This window comes from Electrophorus electricus, chromosome 14 (genome assembly GCF_041902795.1).
Source record: "Electrophorus electricus isolate QZ-2024a chromosome 14, ASM4190279v1, whole genome shotgun sequence".
In the NCBI taxonomy this organism is placed as follows: domain Eukaryota; kingdom Metazoa; phylum Chordata; class Actinopteri; order Gymnotiformes; family Gymnotidae; genus Electrophorus; species Electrophorus electricus.
The window spans coordinates 27,195,407-27,206,696 of NC_137510.1; the positions used below are offsets into that span (position 1 = coordinate 27,195,407).

The 11,290-nt window shown below is 40.8% G+C and overlaps 2 protein-coding genes across 4 annotated transcripts; one reads left to right on the top strand and one right to left on the bottom strand.

Annotated features, from left to right (window-relative positions):
• The first annotated feature begins 759 nt into the window (after nt 1-759).
• Nucleotides 760-8,256, top strand: khdc4 (KH domain containing 4, pre-mRNA splicing factor). 2 transcript variants are annotated; one of them, XM_027005934.2, is made up of 14 exons: nt 760-907; nt 1,757-1,928; nt 2,155-2,286; nt 2,782-2,861; nt 3,066-3,118; nt 3,231-3,394; nt 3,848-4,059; nt 4,145-4,205; nt 4,318-4,375; nt 4,480-4,679; nt 5,130-5,261; nt 6,638-6,747; nt 6,899-6,987; nt 7,619-8,256. In XM_027005934.2, exons 1-14 carry the CDS (start codon nt 879-881, stop codon nt 7,840-7,842), a joined length of 1,716 nt encoding a protein of 571 aa, XP_026861735.1. In that variant the 5' UTR covers nt 760-878; the 3' UTR covers nt 7,843-8,256. The 2 variants fall into 2 exon arrangements, with proteins under 2 accessions (XP_026861735.1, XP_081552808.1); XM_081696682.1 differs by lacking the exon at nt 760-907 and adding an exon at nt 934-1,059.
• A 1,512-nt stretch (nt 8,257-9,768) lies between these two features.
• malsu1 (mitochondrial assembly of ribosomal large subunit 1) lies at nt 9,769-11,027 on the bottom strand. 2 transcript variants are annotated; one of them, XM_027005901.3, is made up of 4 exons: nt 10,660-11,027; nt 10,372-10,496; nt 10,152-10,233; nt 9,769-10,065 (listed from the first exon to the last, which is right to left on the bottom strand). In XM_027005901.3, exons 1-4 carry the CDS (start codon nt 10,940-10,942, stop codon nt 9,914-9,916), a joined length of 642 nt encoding a protein of 213 aa, XP_026861702.2. In that variant the 5' UTR covers nt 10,943-11,027; the 3' UTR covers nt 9,769-9,913. The 2 variants fall into 2 exon arrangements, with proteins under 2 accessions (XP_026861702.2, XP_026861701.2); XM_027005900.3 differs by having other exon boundaries at nt 10,372-10,544; nt 10,660-11,026.
• Nucleotides 11,028-11,290: the final 263 nt, after the last annotated feature.

The window sequence follows — 11,290 nt, forward strand, 5'->3', positions numbered from 1 at the left end:
TAAAACCCATCACTTCCCCAACATACTTTAATGGCTCAGGTGCTCTTTTCGGGGTTTGATTTAACTTCCGCTTATTTGGTGACACAGTCATGGGAAGGCCAGTTATGTAAATATACTATATTATATTTATATTATAACTATGTAACACTAATATAATACATTAAGATAACAGCTAACTAAAATTAATATACTACATTACGCTAGTAGCAATGTAACAGTAATATGCAACATTAAGATAGCAGCTAAGTAACATTAATATACTTCATTACAATAGTAGTAAAACAAGAGACGTGGAGATGCTTCAGGATTATTAATCCTAATGTCCAATAGGGTACAGAAATGGTTTCTGTAAAATTAGTGGAAGATCCATCTACTTAGCAAGTAATGTAACTTTTGCAAGTTAGCTATCTAGCCAAGTTAGCAACCCTTACAAAACGTTGCCAGGTAATTGCCCATATTCAGTATAAAATTATTACATTTCTCAAATTAACCACAGAATTTAAATTTAATTAAGGCTTTTAATTAAGAATTTAATTAAGGCTTTAAACCATACCTCATGGCACGTGACTTGAACCCAAATCATTTCTTCAAATGTACTGGCAAAGAGACATTTCTGTTGTCTACAGTCATAAATGATAAACAGAATACACAATCACCTACCAGATTATATATATATATTACATTTTCTGTAATTTCGTTGGTGTTGCCCTTTAACAAAATATCTAACGCGTTTTATGAGAACTTTTATTTTGAATCACTGCTTTGGGCTAGGTATCGGAAGTATATCAACAATATATTGTCTGAGCCTCAATTAAAACGAGAAAATCTTGTTGATCTTGGATTTTATACTGAAGAGAATTTAATTGAATAATAAATATATGTCATTTGGTGCAACCCAGAGCGGCGGGTGAGCGACAGGATTTGTCTTATTAGTGAAGCACTATGATAATGTCTCCATTTCATGTCCAGTAATGGCGATGTAGCTCGACAGCTAGCTGGACCTGTTGTGCTAACTGAGTAGTATTAGCCAGCATGCTGTTTGACAGCGTTGAAAACAAGGTGGCACTCTTTAAGAAATGCTTTATTATTTATATTTTTTGAGAAACAAATTAATCAGCGAAACTGTTCATGTGCATAAAATCGGCGTTAAACGCACCCCAAAACAATGCTTCGTTTTGGCTAAGCTAAGATAGGCTAACGCTACCTGTCCGGCCTGTGTGACGTTGAACCCGCGGTGCGGATTTATGGTTTGTTTTGCTTAGGTCTGTGTCGCTACTTATAGTTGATACGATTATACGTTTCCAAATTCTCTCATTATTTCGAGCTTCCGTTTGGACTTACTAAGGTTTCAAATAAACGACAGAGGTGTAGCTAGCACTAGCGGGATGTTCTGCATGAACCCAGTTTTTGTTTATATCTTACTGGCTACATGCACGAGCGTTAGTTACATAATATAATCACAGACTGTTTATTTGTGGTCTAATTGTAATTGGGAAAGTTCGCTTTTCGTATGTTAGTAGTGAAAGCCTATTTTAGTCTTATATTTTACTTGCTCGTTATCCAGTACTTTTTGCTGTATAATGTCCGTGATTTAAATTATACGAATGCAAATGTAAAAACGAACTGAGCGCTGAGTCAAGGCATCAGTGGTTGAGTGTTGCAATAAAATAAACCTTCAGCAAAAAAGCCTTTGGTCTTGTAATACACTGAGTAAATGCTGTTTACTATGTTTGTTTCTCACCGTTCATGCAATAAGTCGTCGGAGTAAATGGGACCAGGCAGGCCCAGGGTCTGTGGGCGAGGGGGGCGCTGCCCCCACAGGTGCCCTAGATGCTGCCGCTGCTGTAGCTGCCAAGATCAACGCCATGTTGGTGGCCAAGGGCAAGCTAAAGCCCTCCCAGATTGCTGCACCTGGACCTGTGGAGAAGGTCAGCTTAACATGTGCATGATATTGTCCCAGCAACAATAAATGGAATATACCATATGAGTATAGCTATACTGTAATATCTGTAATATCTCTTGTATCTCTACTATAGTATCTATGCTATACTAGCTCTACTATAATATCTGTATAATAATATCTGCTGTAATATCACTGTTCTATCTCTACTATATAGTCATATAATAGAATCTAATATAATATCAACTCCATAGGGTGTAGGGGCTGGTGGGAAACCCATGCCAGTAGCAAAAGCTAAGGATGATCTAGTGGTGGCAGAGGTGGAGATAAATGATGTTCCACTCACCTGTCGGAACCTCTTGACACGTGGACAAACTCAGGATGAGGTCAGGATCACTCCTTGACTGCAACACATTTGTTTGTGTGATCTAATACCCCTTTTCCTTTATTGTTGTTAGCAGGAGGGGTTGTAGTGTTAGGTGGCTGGTTACATGTCCAAATTTGTTTCTGAGTCTTCCTTACTGAAATGTAAACAATTCGTTATGAGAAGGTGCCTCCAACCACTATGTTGCACTGTAACTTATGCTACCTACGTAGGCTTTTCTCTTTTACTCATTTAACTTGTGCTTTTCCTCAGATAGCATGATCTCCCACTTACAAATTTGGGGTCTCTCTCTGTGCTTACTAACTATCATGATGAGTGTAGTTGTTTGGGTTAAGCAAGGTGTAGTCTTGTTAAAATCTATGGGTCTTACTGAACTCTATTTGAGTAGCAGCATCTTGCTTAAACTTGGTTGGACTCTATCTTGTAACCTTGCTCAACCTCAGTTTGTGCTTGTTATCTTACGAAACCTCTTTCTATGTGTATTGTGTGTGTTTAGATCAGCAGGGTGAGTGGTGCAGCTGTGTCCACTAGAGGGCGATACATGACATCAGAGGAGAAAGCCAAAGCATTGCCTAGGTATGTCTGTTATTCAGAACTTAAAAAAACATTTTTCTAATATTTCTGCATCTGGATGTTGTGTGCTGTTTGTGGTGGGGTGCATTGCGGTTGTGCTGGCTGTTTTCCCTTGTAGGTGTGGTGCTCTTATTGGGTTAATTTATTAATTAAATGTCATGTAGGCCTGTGATTGATGATGCTAATGTTTTCTGTCTGTTTTCTTAGTGATCGGCCTCTCTATCTCCATGTTCAAGGGCAAACTAGGGAACTCGTTGACAGTAAGTGCCATGAATCTAACCTTTAATGCTTCACTCTGCCTACTCAAAAGATTCTTGGAGCCTCTAAGTCTCTAAGACCTGGTATTCTGCGTCTGTGTGTTGGTCTCTGTAGAAGCAGTGAACAGGATAAAGGAACTCATCACTAATGGGGTAGTAAAGGCTGCCACAAGCTCCAGCACATCCTACAGTGGTGCCACAGTCACTGTATACCACCACCCTGGCCCTCCTCCCCCAACACTGCCCCCTGCAGGACACAAACCACACTTCACTGGTGGGGTAAGTGAATGCACATATAATTATGCTGGACTTTTATGCACACAGTTATGTGAATATGCTTAGTTGTTTAAAAACAATGCTTAATAATATTAAAGGCACAGTCTGAATGTCCTTAAACAGAAGTTTTCTTAATCGATAAAAGAATTCAACATGTACTTGCCTTTCCATTTTATGTTGTCTGTTTTTGTGACTGTTATTGTGGTTTTTGTGTAGTGGCTTTGTGTCATTGCAGTTTGTGTTGCTTTGTGATTTATTATTTTCTCCTCTTTGTATTTCTGTAAGCAAACATTTAATCTCTGCATCTCTCTCTAATTATTAAAATGTGTTATTAAGAGGACCAAAAAAAAAAAAAAAAAAAGATCTTTTGTCTAAGTTGACAGAGATGCTTCTTTTGTCTACATCTTCTGAACACTGCTTCTCAGTCTGAACATTGCTTTTTTGTCTGTCTCTTAGATGCACTATGTGCAGGATAAGCTCTTTGTAGGGTTAGAGCATGCTCTCCAGGGTTTCTCAGTGAAGGAGCGTGTGGAGGGTCCAGGTTGCACCTACCTGCAGCACATCCAGGCTGAGACAGGAGCCAAGGTCTTCCTCCGGGGCCGAGGCTCTGGGTGTCTGGAGCCTGCCTCTGGGAGAGAAGCTTATGAGCCCATGTACATCTACGTCAGGTCAGCGCCCACTTTAAGACAGAATGGGTTGGGGTTAACCCTAATGCATCTCAGCCAGTTAAACTCACAGCAGTGTCCTTTCCAGTCACCCCAAACCAGAGGGACTTGCTGCAGCCAAAACACTGTGTGAAAACCTCCTGCAGACAGTGAGTACATGTGTCAGTTTGACCATCACACACACCTGCATAATGTCATGATGTGATGATATTCATGAGTTCCAGGCTGCTGTGTTCTGATTTTGGTAAGCTGTGCTTGTAGGTGCATGCAGAGTACTCTCGCTACCTGAGCCAGATGAGTACAGTGATGCCCACACAAGGTAACCACACCTCCCCTCTTCCCCACAACTCCCACCACTACACTACCGGGGTGCAGAAGAGTTTAATATTTTATTGCATGATTGCATCTCTACATATCTGACAGGTTTCGTTCCACCTGCTGTGAATGGGATGCCTCCCCAGACAACGTACTGCCCATCCACAGGTTTTCAGGCCTCCTACCCTCCCCCTGTGCCCCCTCCCTACTCACTGCCCCCCCCAACTGTGCCACCAGGCACTCCAACATCAATTCTGCCCCCTAGTGCCCAATACCCCATTGCACCTGCACCAGCTAACTTACCACAGGTAATGGAGAACGCGCTCCCTGTCTCACACACACCACTTTAATATATGGATTTATATGGATATGCAAATAGCACTGAATGGAGAGGGGCTTTAGAACTGATGTATGGGTACATTCTAACCCTATTATAACGAACTCAGTCATACCCAGTCAGGTTACATTCCCTGATATGTGGAGTAGTCATTGTGTTCCAGTGTAAATACGCCCTAGGCCATGCACGGATACATTTGCTCACCAATCAATTGAGCAGTCTGTATTACAGTTAATTCTTCCAGGACTAATCAACTGAAAATATTTTCCAACTTCTACGCTTGACACCAGTGTTTGTCTAATTTCAGTGGTTACTCAGTGAATGGTTATACCACTCAATGATTATACCAGTCTGATCAAAGTAATTATTATTGACTTGTACTTTAAATAGTATTGGCAGCTTATTTCACACTGTCTGTCAGACACTCCCTCCTGCAGGATTCCCATCTGTTGCCCCGCCCCTCAAACCTGCAGCCCCGCTCCCTGCCCCTCAGAAACGGCGGTTCACTGAAGAGACGCCTGACGAGACAGACAGCGGCCTGCTTGGATACCAGGTAAGAATGTTCTCTCAAATCTTCTTAATGTTCTCTTTTAAGTCTTCCTTTTTTTTAGCTATTCTTTAAACTCTTTACACTTACAAACTGCTGTAGGCTTGAACACATTTTGCATGTGTATAAAAAAACTAATTCAGTATTCAGCATATGTCTGTAGGGGTGCTGGGTTAATATATGGAAAACGTAGCATGTAAAAGTCAAAGCATTTTAAATGTGTACATTCATGCTGCACATACATTTTGTACTGGGCAGTGACTAAACTACAGAGATCTGTTATTATAAGCTGTTGTGGCAGGACAAGACAAGTTTATTTATGCAGCAGATATAAATTATATTTCACACAACACCAAGCTTTTTTATACAGCAGGTATAGATCATATTTCATACACAAGGCAAGTTTTACATTTACATACAATATATAAATGTAAATATAAATCAGCACAAATATAAATCTTATTTAAGATGTTGTACAAATTAAATAGGTCATTTGATTTAAAGAGATGAAATTGAAATAAAAATTAAATATAAGCATGAAGTGCATAAAGGGGGCATGACCATGTTGGTCTACATCTGTGTACCTGTAGTGGCCCTTACCTGAGTAGGACAGTCTATATGTACCTGTTGTGGCTCTTACCTGAGTAGGCTCGCGTATATGTACCTGTTGTGGCCCTTACCTGAGTAGGACAGTGTATATGCACCTGTTGTGGCCCTTACCTGAGTAGGCCTGCGGTTCTGTAGGCTACAGGCCTTACACATTGTTAGTCCTGTTAATTTCACATCTCAGACCTCTCATAGCACATTTCAGTTCACTTGCTCTATAAGTCGTCCTAATATCATGCTTTAATTATACACAATTATGCAGCTTTGATGGTTAATGAATGACTTTAGCTAAAGTAAAGAACTTGATTTGTGTTATGGTGATTATAAAATGTTATAGTTTTGTAGCAGTGCATTTAAGAATGATTGTTCATCTCCAAGCAGTCGAAACCTGTCGAAAGTGTTTTTTGATCCTAGATCTTTCTGTTTAGTTTCTTATTTTCTGCTAACAGACCAAAATCTCATCATAGTTGTTTTTTTAGACTTTAATTGGCAATTTCTCAGTCATTTAATCTCTTCTTTAGTTCATTTATTGAGTGTTAAAGCAGCACAGTTCCTGCCTGAGTGCTTAAGGCAGTGCACTGGCTCTCCCTCTACAACGCCACACTCACAGAAGTGCACCAGACTCTCAGGACCAGTATGCCAAACAGAAATATACTGCATGGTGACTGTGGAGCATAGCACAGCAGGAACTGACTTGTTTGTACAGTTGACTTTGAGGGGTTATATCAGTAAGAAGGAATGTGTGTTAATGGTGTTGTGTGTTTTTCTGCTCATAGCATGGACCCATTCATATGACTAATTTAGGTGCAGGCTTTGCCCTGGGCAGCCCAGAATCTTCAGGACCTTCACCTGCTGTTCCCTGTGTGACTTCCCAGGATAGGGACAGGTAGGACACAGCTACACCTGTCCTTACTACATGTCCTTACTATCCTTATACCTGTCCCAGGTTGCTTTGGGAGCATTCTACTCCGTGTGTGCGCGCGCGCACGTACATGAATGCACAATATAAAGAGAACCTTCTTTCTTTCTCTATGCAGTAGGCAGCTGATGCCGCCCCCTGCCCTGCCGGTAAACGGAGTGAGAGTGCTGAGGAGTGAGGAGAGGAAGGGTGTGGCACCCTCTCTGGGTAAGACACACACTCCTCTACTTTACACAAGTTCCCAATGGTGCCTCAGTAATGTCACTTGTGTTTTGCATACTGATAAAAGTGAGTTGTTTGGTGGTGTTCAGACAGTCGTATTGATGAAGATGTGGTTCAGCTAAACTACATTGATGTGATTGGAATGTTGTGGCTCCTCCTCCTCCTCCTCCTCCTCTCTCAACCTCTGACTGGCGTTTGGCAGCAGCCAGCCATCCCTTTCTGATGACTTCATCAGATTGACGGAACATCTGTTTGCTTGTTTAGCTGCCTTGCTAACAGGAGTCTCTCTTCTTTTTGTGTTCTCTCTCTTTTTCTGTGTTTTTCTTCTTTTTCATGACCCTCTGGGGGATGCTGGACATTCGTGTTCGGTTTTGGTGGGGGTGTGGCCATGTTCCGTTCTGCTTCCTGATTGGATGGCTTGAATATTGCCCCCACCGACCGACCAATGACCACCGGTCTCCAATCGTCACCAAAACCCCTCGCTTGTGCTGATGATCGCTATGCATGCATTTCATTGTGTGCCTGTTCCCTTTACCTGTGAAAAACATTGCTTTGAATGCATTGCCTTTCTTCTTGCTGTTGTGTGTTTGTTTGTCTTTCCCTCCCTCTCCCACAGAGCTGCCAGTGAAGCGCTTGAAGACGGGGCTGGTATCATATGCTGGAGATTCCTCTGATGAAGAGGAAGATCAAAATTCCCAGAAAGTTTGTGGGTCAGGTAATATGGACCCTGGCTCTCCCCCTTCAGGGTGGCCTTCTGGAGCACATCGAGGCCCGACAGCTACTACCACACGCCCCAAAACACAACCACAACAGCCTATGCCTTTTTGGATGGCACCATAAGACGAGGACCGCACACACACACACCAACTCCCAATTTGTTTGAAGCTTGTGTTTAGAGTGCCTGTTCTGTAGTACACAGTCCATTGTGAGGCTGTGTCTGAACCCCAGCAAACCTACTCTTTTGTTCAGCCTGTTCAAATCTGACTAGCTGAATGAGATTAAGACAGAGATGCTCAGTGAAGAGGAGGAACTGATATAACAGGGTCGGAGGTTGTGCTTCCTGTCATCGTGTAATCTGTCCCTGTCTATGCTGATCAGTCATGGACTTGTATAGTTCTCCACTAACTCCCTGTGTATGTACTTGCAAAATTACAAATAGTAGTTTTGCTCAAGGGACTTGGAACTGTACTGCTGTCATGTAAACTTTTCAGTCCTCCTTCCTGTTCTCTTCTAATAAAATGCATTTTTACCTGATGTAAGTTTTTTTTTTTTTATTTTGTGTCTTGCTAAAAAAAAAACATTTGTCTTCATATTCGTATTAACAATTACCAGTTTTAAGAACTTTGTCTTTTACATGTGATAGAACAACGTTACCTTTTGCACAGAGTACATTTGAAGCCCCAGGGGACCTATTTTTTTCTAATTAATTCTAATTGTTCATAAACAATGTACATATACAGACTGTCCTGTGTATACCATTCAGGAGTCCAGTAAATTACCTCTTTACTTAACCAGAATTTTTCCACTTATGATGTGTAACTACATGAAAGCTTAACGGTAGTTGATGCTAGGATATATTGGGGTTCTGTTGTCCTAAATACTTAACAGTTAAGTCTAAGCTTTACTTCTCAGTGAGCTGTCTAAACTAAAAGTTTCATATTCTAATGGAAAAATAAAAATCTACAGTTCCATCATCAGCTAGGAACAATTATTCTGACACATCAGACAGGAAAAAATAAAGATTTAGATTTCTGGCATTTGGCAGATGTTCTTTTCCATAGCAACTTTGTGTGCTTTAGTTGTCTCAGAAAAGTAGCTGTTTGCACAGAAAAGTTAGTCTAGAAATACCCTTAACTAAGATGCTGAGAAATGTGTCACTGCTGAATCCTAGACTGAAACACACCGCAAAAGTATGAACTACATGGCAATGATTTTCACTTGGGTAAATGGGAAAGATTGCATGGGAACTGTACTGATCAGGATATTCTGGACAAAAACCTTGCTATTTACCTGGAAGGTGGACATTTAATTACAGGTGGGTTTTTAAATACAAAACATATTGTCATAGCAATGGGTGAATTCATGACCTGTGATGTGAGCAGCAGAGGTTGGAATTGGGGGCATCAAAGATGGAAGAACATACCATAGTTTACAGACATCAGATTGACTTGCACCTCTGTGTATCTTTGTCTAAAGTTATGCAATAGACTTTTATTTGTATACTACCATTTAAATTGACAAAGTTCTTTGCATGATGCACATAAAATAAAATAAAAAACATTCTAGAATTACAAGGGAGAAAAGTTTTATATTAAAATATAAGAAAGTAACAGACCCTAAGATCTATTTAGTTGTGATAAGTGCAGTTGGAGCTATTTTTTGGTGGTAGCAAGATTGTCAATTAATTATAGGTAGCAGTTGTAGCTCAGTGGTTAAGGTACTAGTCTAGGAATTGAAAGATATGGGTAACCACTGGAGGGATCTGAGGTTTGTAATGTGATCTATTACTGCAGTAAGGACTGACGCATTCTGCACTCACGGCAGAATAACGGCGCTCCTGGGTAGGACACAATCTCACCTAGATTTAACAGACACATACTTGAGCTTCTCAGTTAGCAAACGATAAAAGTCAATGATCTTGAGATATTATGGAAGGTTACAATTTAATGTTTTAAGTAATATGGTTCTTAAAACAGGTTCTCCCTGTACATCTCCATTTCTAAAAGATCCATTGTCAGAATGCAATCCAAATTCACACAGTAAATACTCGTTTTACACATTCTGATGTTTATTGAACATGTTATTAAACAATAGTTCATCTGTCTACATTTAAGATATAATAGCTGCATATATAGTGAACAGATGTGTCTGTCAACAGTCCTGTTAGTACATAAGCAGTCCCCTCATTGTGTTACTTGGTTTCAGCATCAAAGATGAAGTCAGCAGGGAACATTTGTGGAGGAATGTCCCTCAGCTGTTCATCATAAGACCGCAGGGTCCAGAGTTTCTCCAGCTCGTAGACTTCTCTGGTCTCGGGCAGCATGAAGTGCACTACAATAGCACCTGCAAGGGGTGTTCATTATTGTACCAGGGCCGTAAGTAAGGCTATACCAGTGACGCTTAATGCTCATGTTTGAGGTCATACCTACCAAAGTCGATGCACATCCAGTCCTCAGCATCCCTGCCCTCTATGAGCGCGTTCGGATCACAGTCTCTTTTCATAAACTTGTACTGATATATGAAAAGCACAAATATTTCAAAAAGTTTGGTTCATTTGCTTCAGTGACTAGCTATCAAATGTTTCTTTACCCATGTTATGAACTGTACTGCTTACAATATTTATGATTAAAGATTATTGATTACTGTTACCACTTTGATGGCATACAGAGCCATAGCCTTGAGATGCCTCGTTGATGAACCACTGACGACGATGAAATGCTCCGCGTATTTGAGCTCTTTCGGCACACGGATCACGCACATGTCTACAGCATTCTCTTGCCGAAGAAGAGACACCAGCACGTCAATGTTAAAAACGTCCCGACCTATCATACAAACCCAATAAAGGGACACCGATCACAGAATTACAAACAGCGGATGGCGAGGTTTGGTGTAAACTGTTGTCAGTTCTCCTGTGCTAGCGTTAACTTAGTTACTTACTGTGCTGCTGTTTAGGTCTTGTGTATGCAGACGTTGTAAAGTAGGGATCACTGACAGACGTATTGCTGCCGTTAGTGCAAAACCAACTGTTTTGTTCTGGAAAGTGAAGCTTTTTGTACAAGGAAAGGTTGTTAGAACGATGTGCGTTTTTATGTGGAAAACCTAAACTTTGCATATTCGTAACCTTCCAGTGCAACCCTCCATGGAAAGCATTCCTCCTTCTTAAAAAGGCCTGATTTAAGACATTTGAAAAAACACATTTTGAGCAGTGGATCGTATTCATTTCTGTATATTCAGTTATTCGATCTAAACTAAATCATTGCCACATGGTTTATTCCTAAAAAGGTTCTTCTGTGTAAATTCAAAATGGTCAAGAGCTCCTCGTTGAAGTAGATATCGCCCTCAAGCGGCCTGGAGTGCGACCATGGTTCAATAAACCTTTAACTTAACCCTGAACTCTGGGTTGAATTAACTCGACCCGACATACCCGGGTTGTCGAATACTGGATCAAAATTTCAGTGATCTAAGTCAGTCAACTCTGGGTAGATTTAATTTAACTGGATCACGTTCTCGGTTAACTACCAAATCCACCATCCCCTAAGTGCTGATAACAGGATTTAACATGTCATAT

What these genes read in the sequence shown, in the direction of transcription:
- khdc4 (XM_027005934.2), top strand. Translation starts at nt 879, where the DNA reads ATGTCATTTGGTGCAACCCAGAGCGGCGG. An exon ending in CCCATGTACATCTACGTCAG is followed by an intron (nt 4,060 to 4,144) that starts GTCAGCGCCCAC and finishes TGTCCTTTCCAG; the next exon opens with TCACCCCAAACCAGAGGGAC. An exon ending in GTGAAAACCTCCTGCAGACA is followed by an intron (nt 4,206 to 4,317) that starts GTGAGTACATGT and finishes CTGTGCTTGTAG; the next exon opens with GTGCATGCAGAGTACTCTCG.
- malsu1 (XM_027005900.3), bottom strand. Translation starts at nt 10,942, where the DNA reads ATGAATACGATCCACTGCTCAAAATGTGTTTTTTCAAATGTCTTAAAT. An exon ending in AAGACCTAAACAGCAGCACA is followed by an intron (nt 10,545 to 10,659) that starts GTAAGTAACTAA and finishes TTTGTATGATAG; the next exon opens with GTCGGGACGTTTTTAACATT. An exon ending in CTGGATGTGCATCGACTTTG is followed by an intron (nt 10,066 to 10,151) that starts GTAGGTATGACC and finishes CACCCCTTGCAG; the next exon opens with GTGCTATTGTAGTGCACTTC.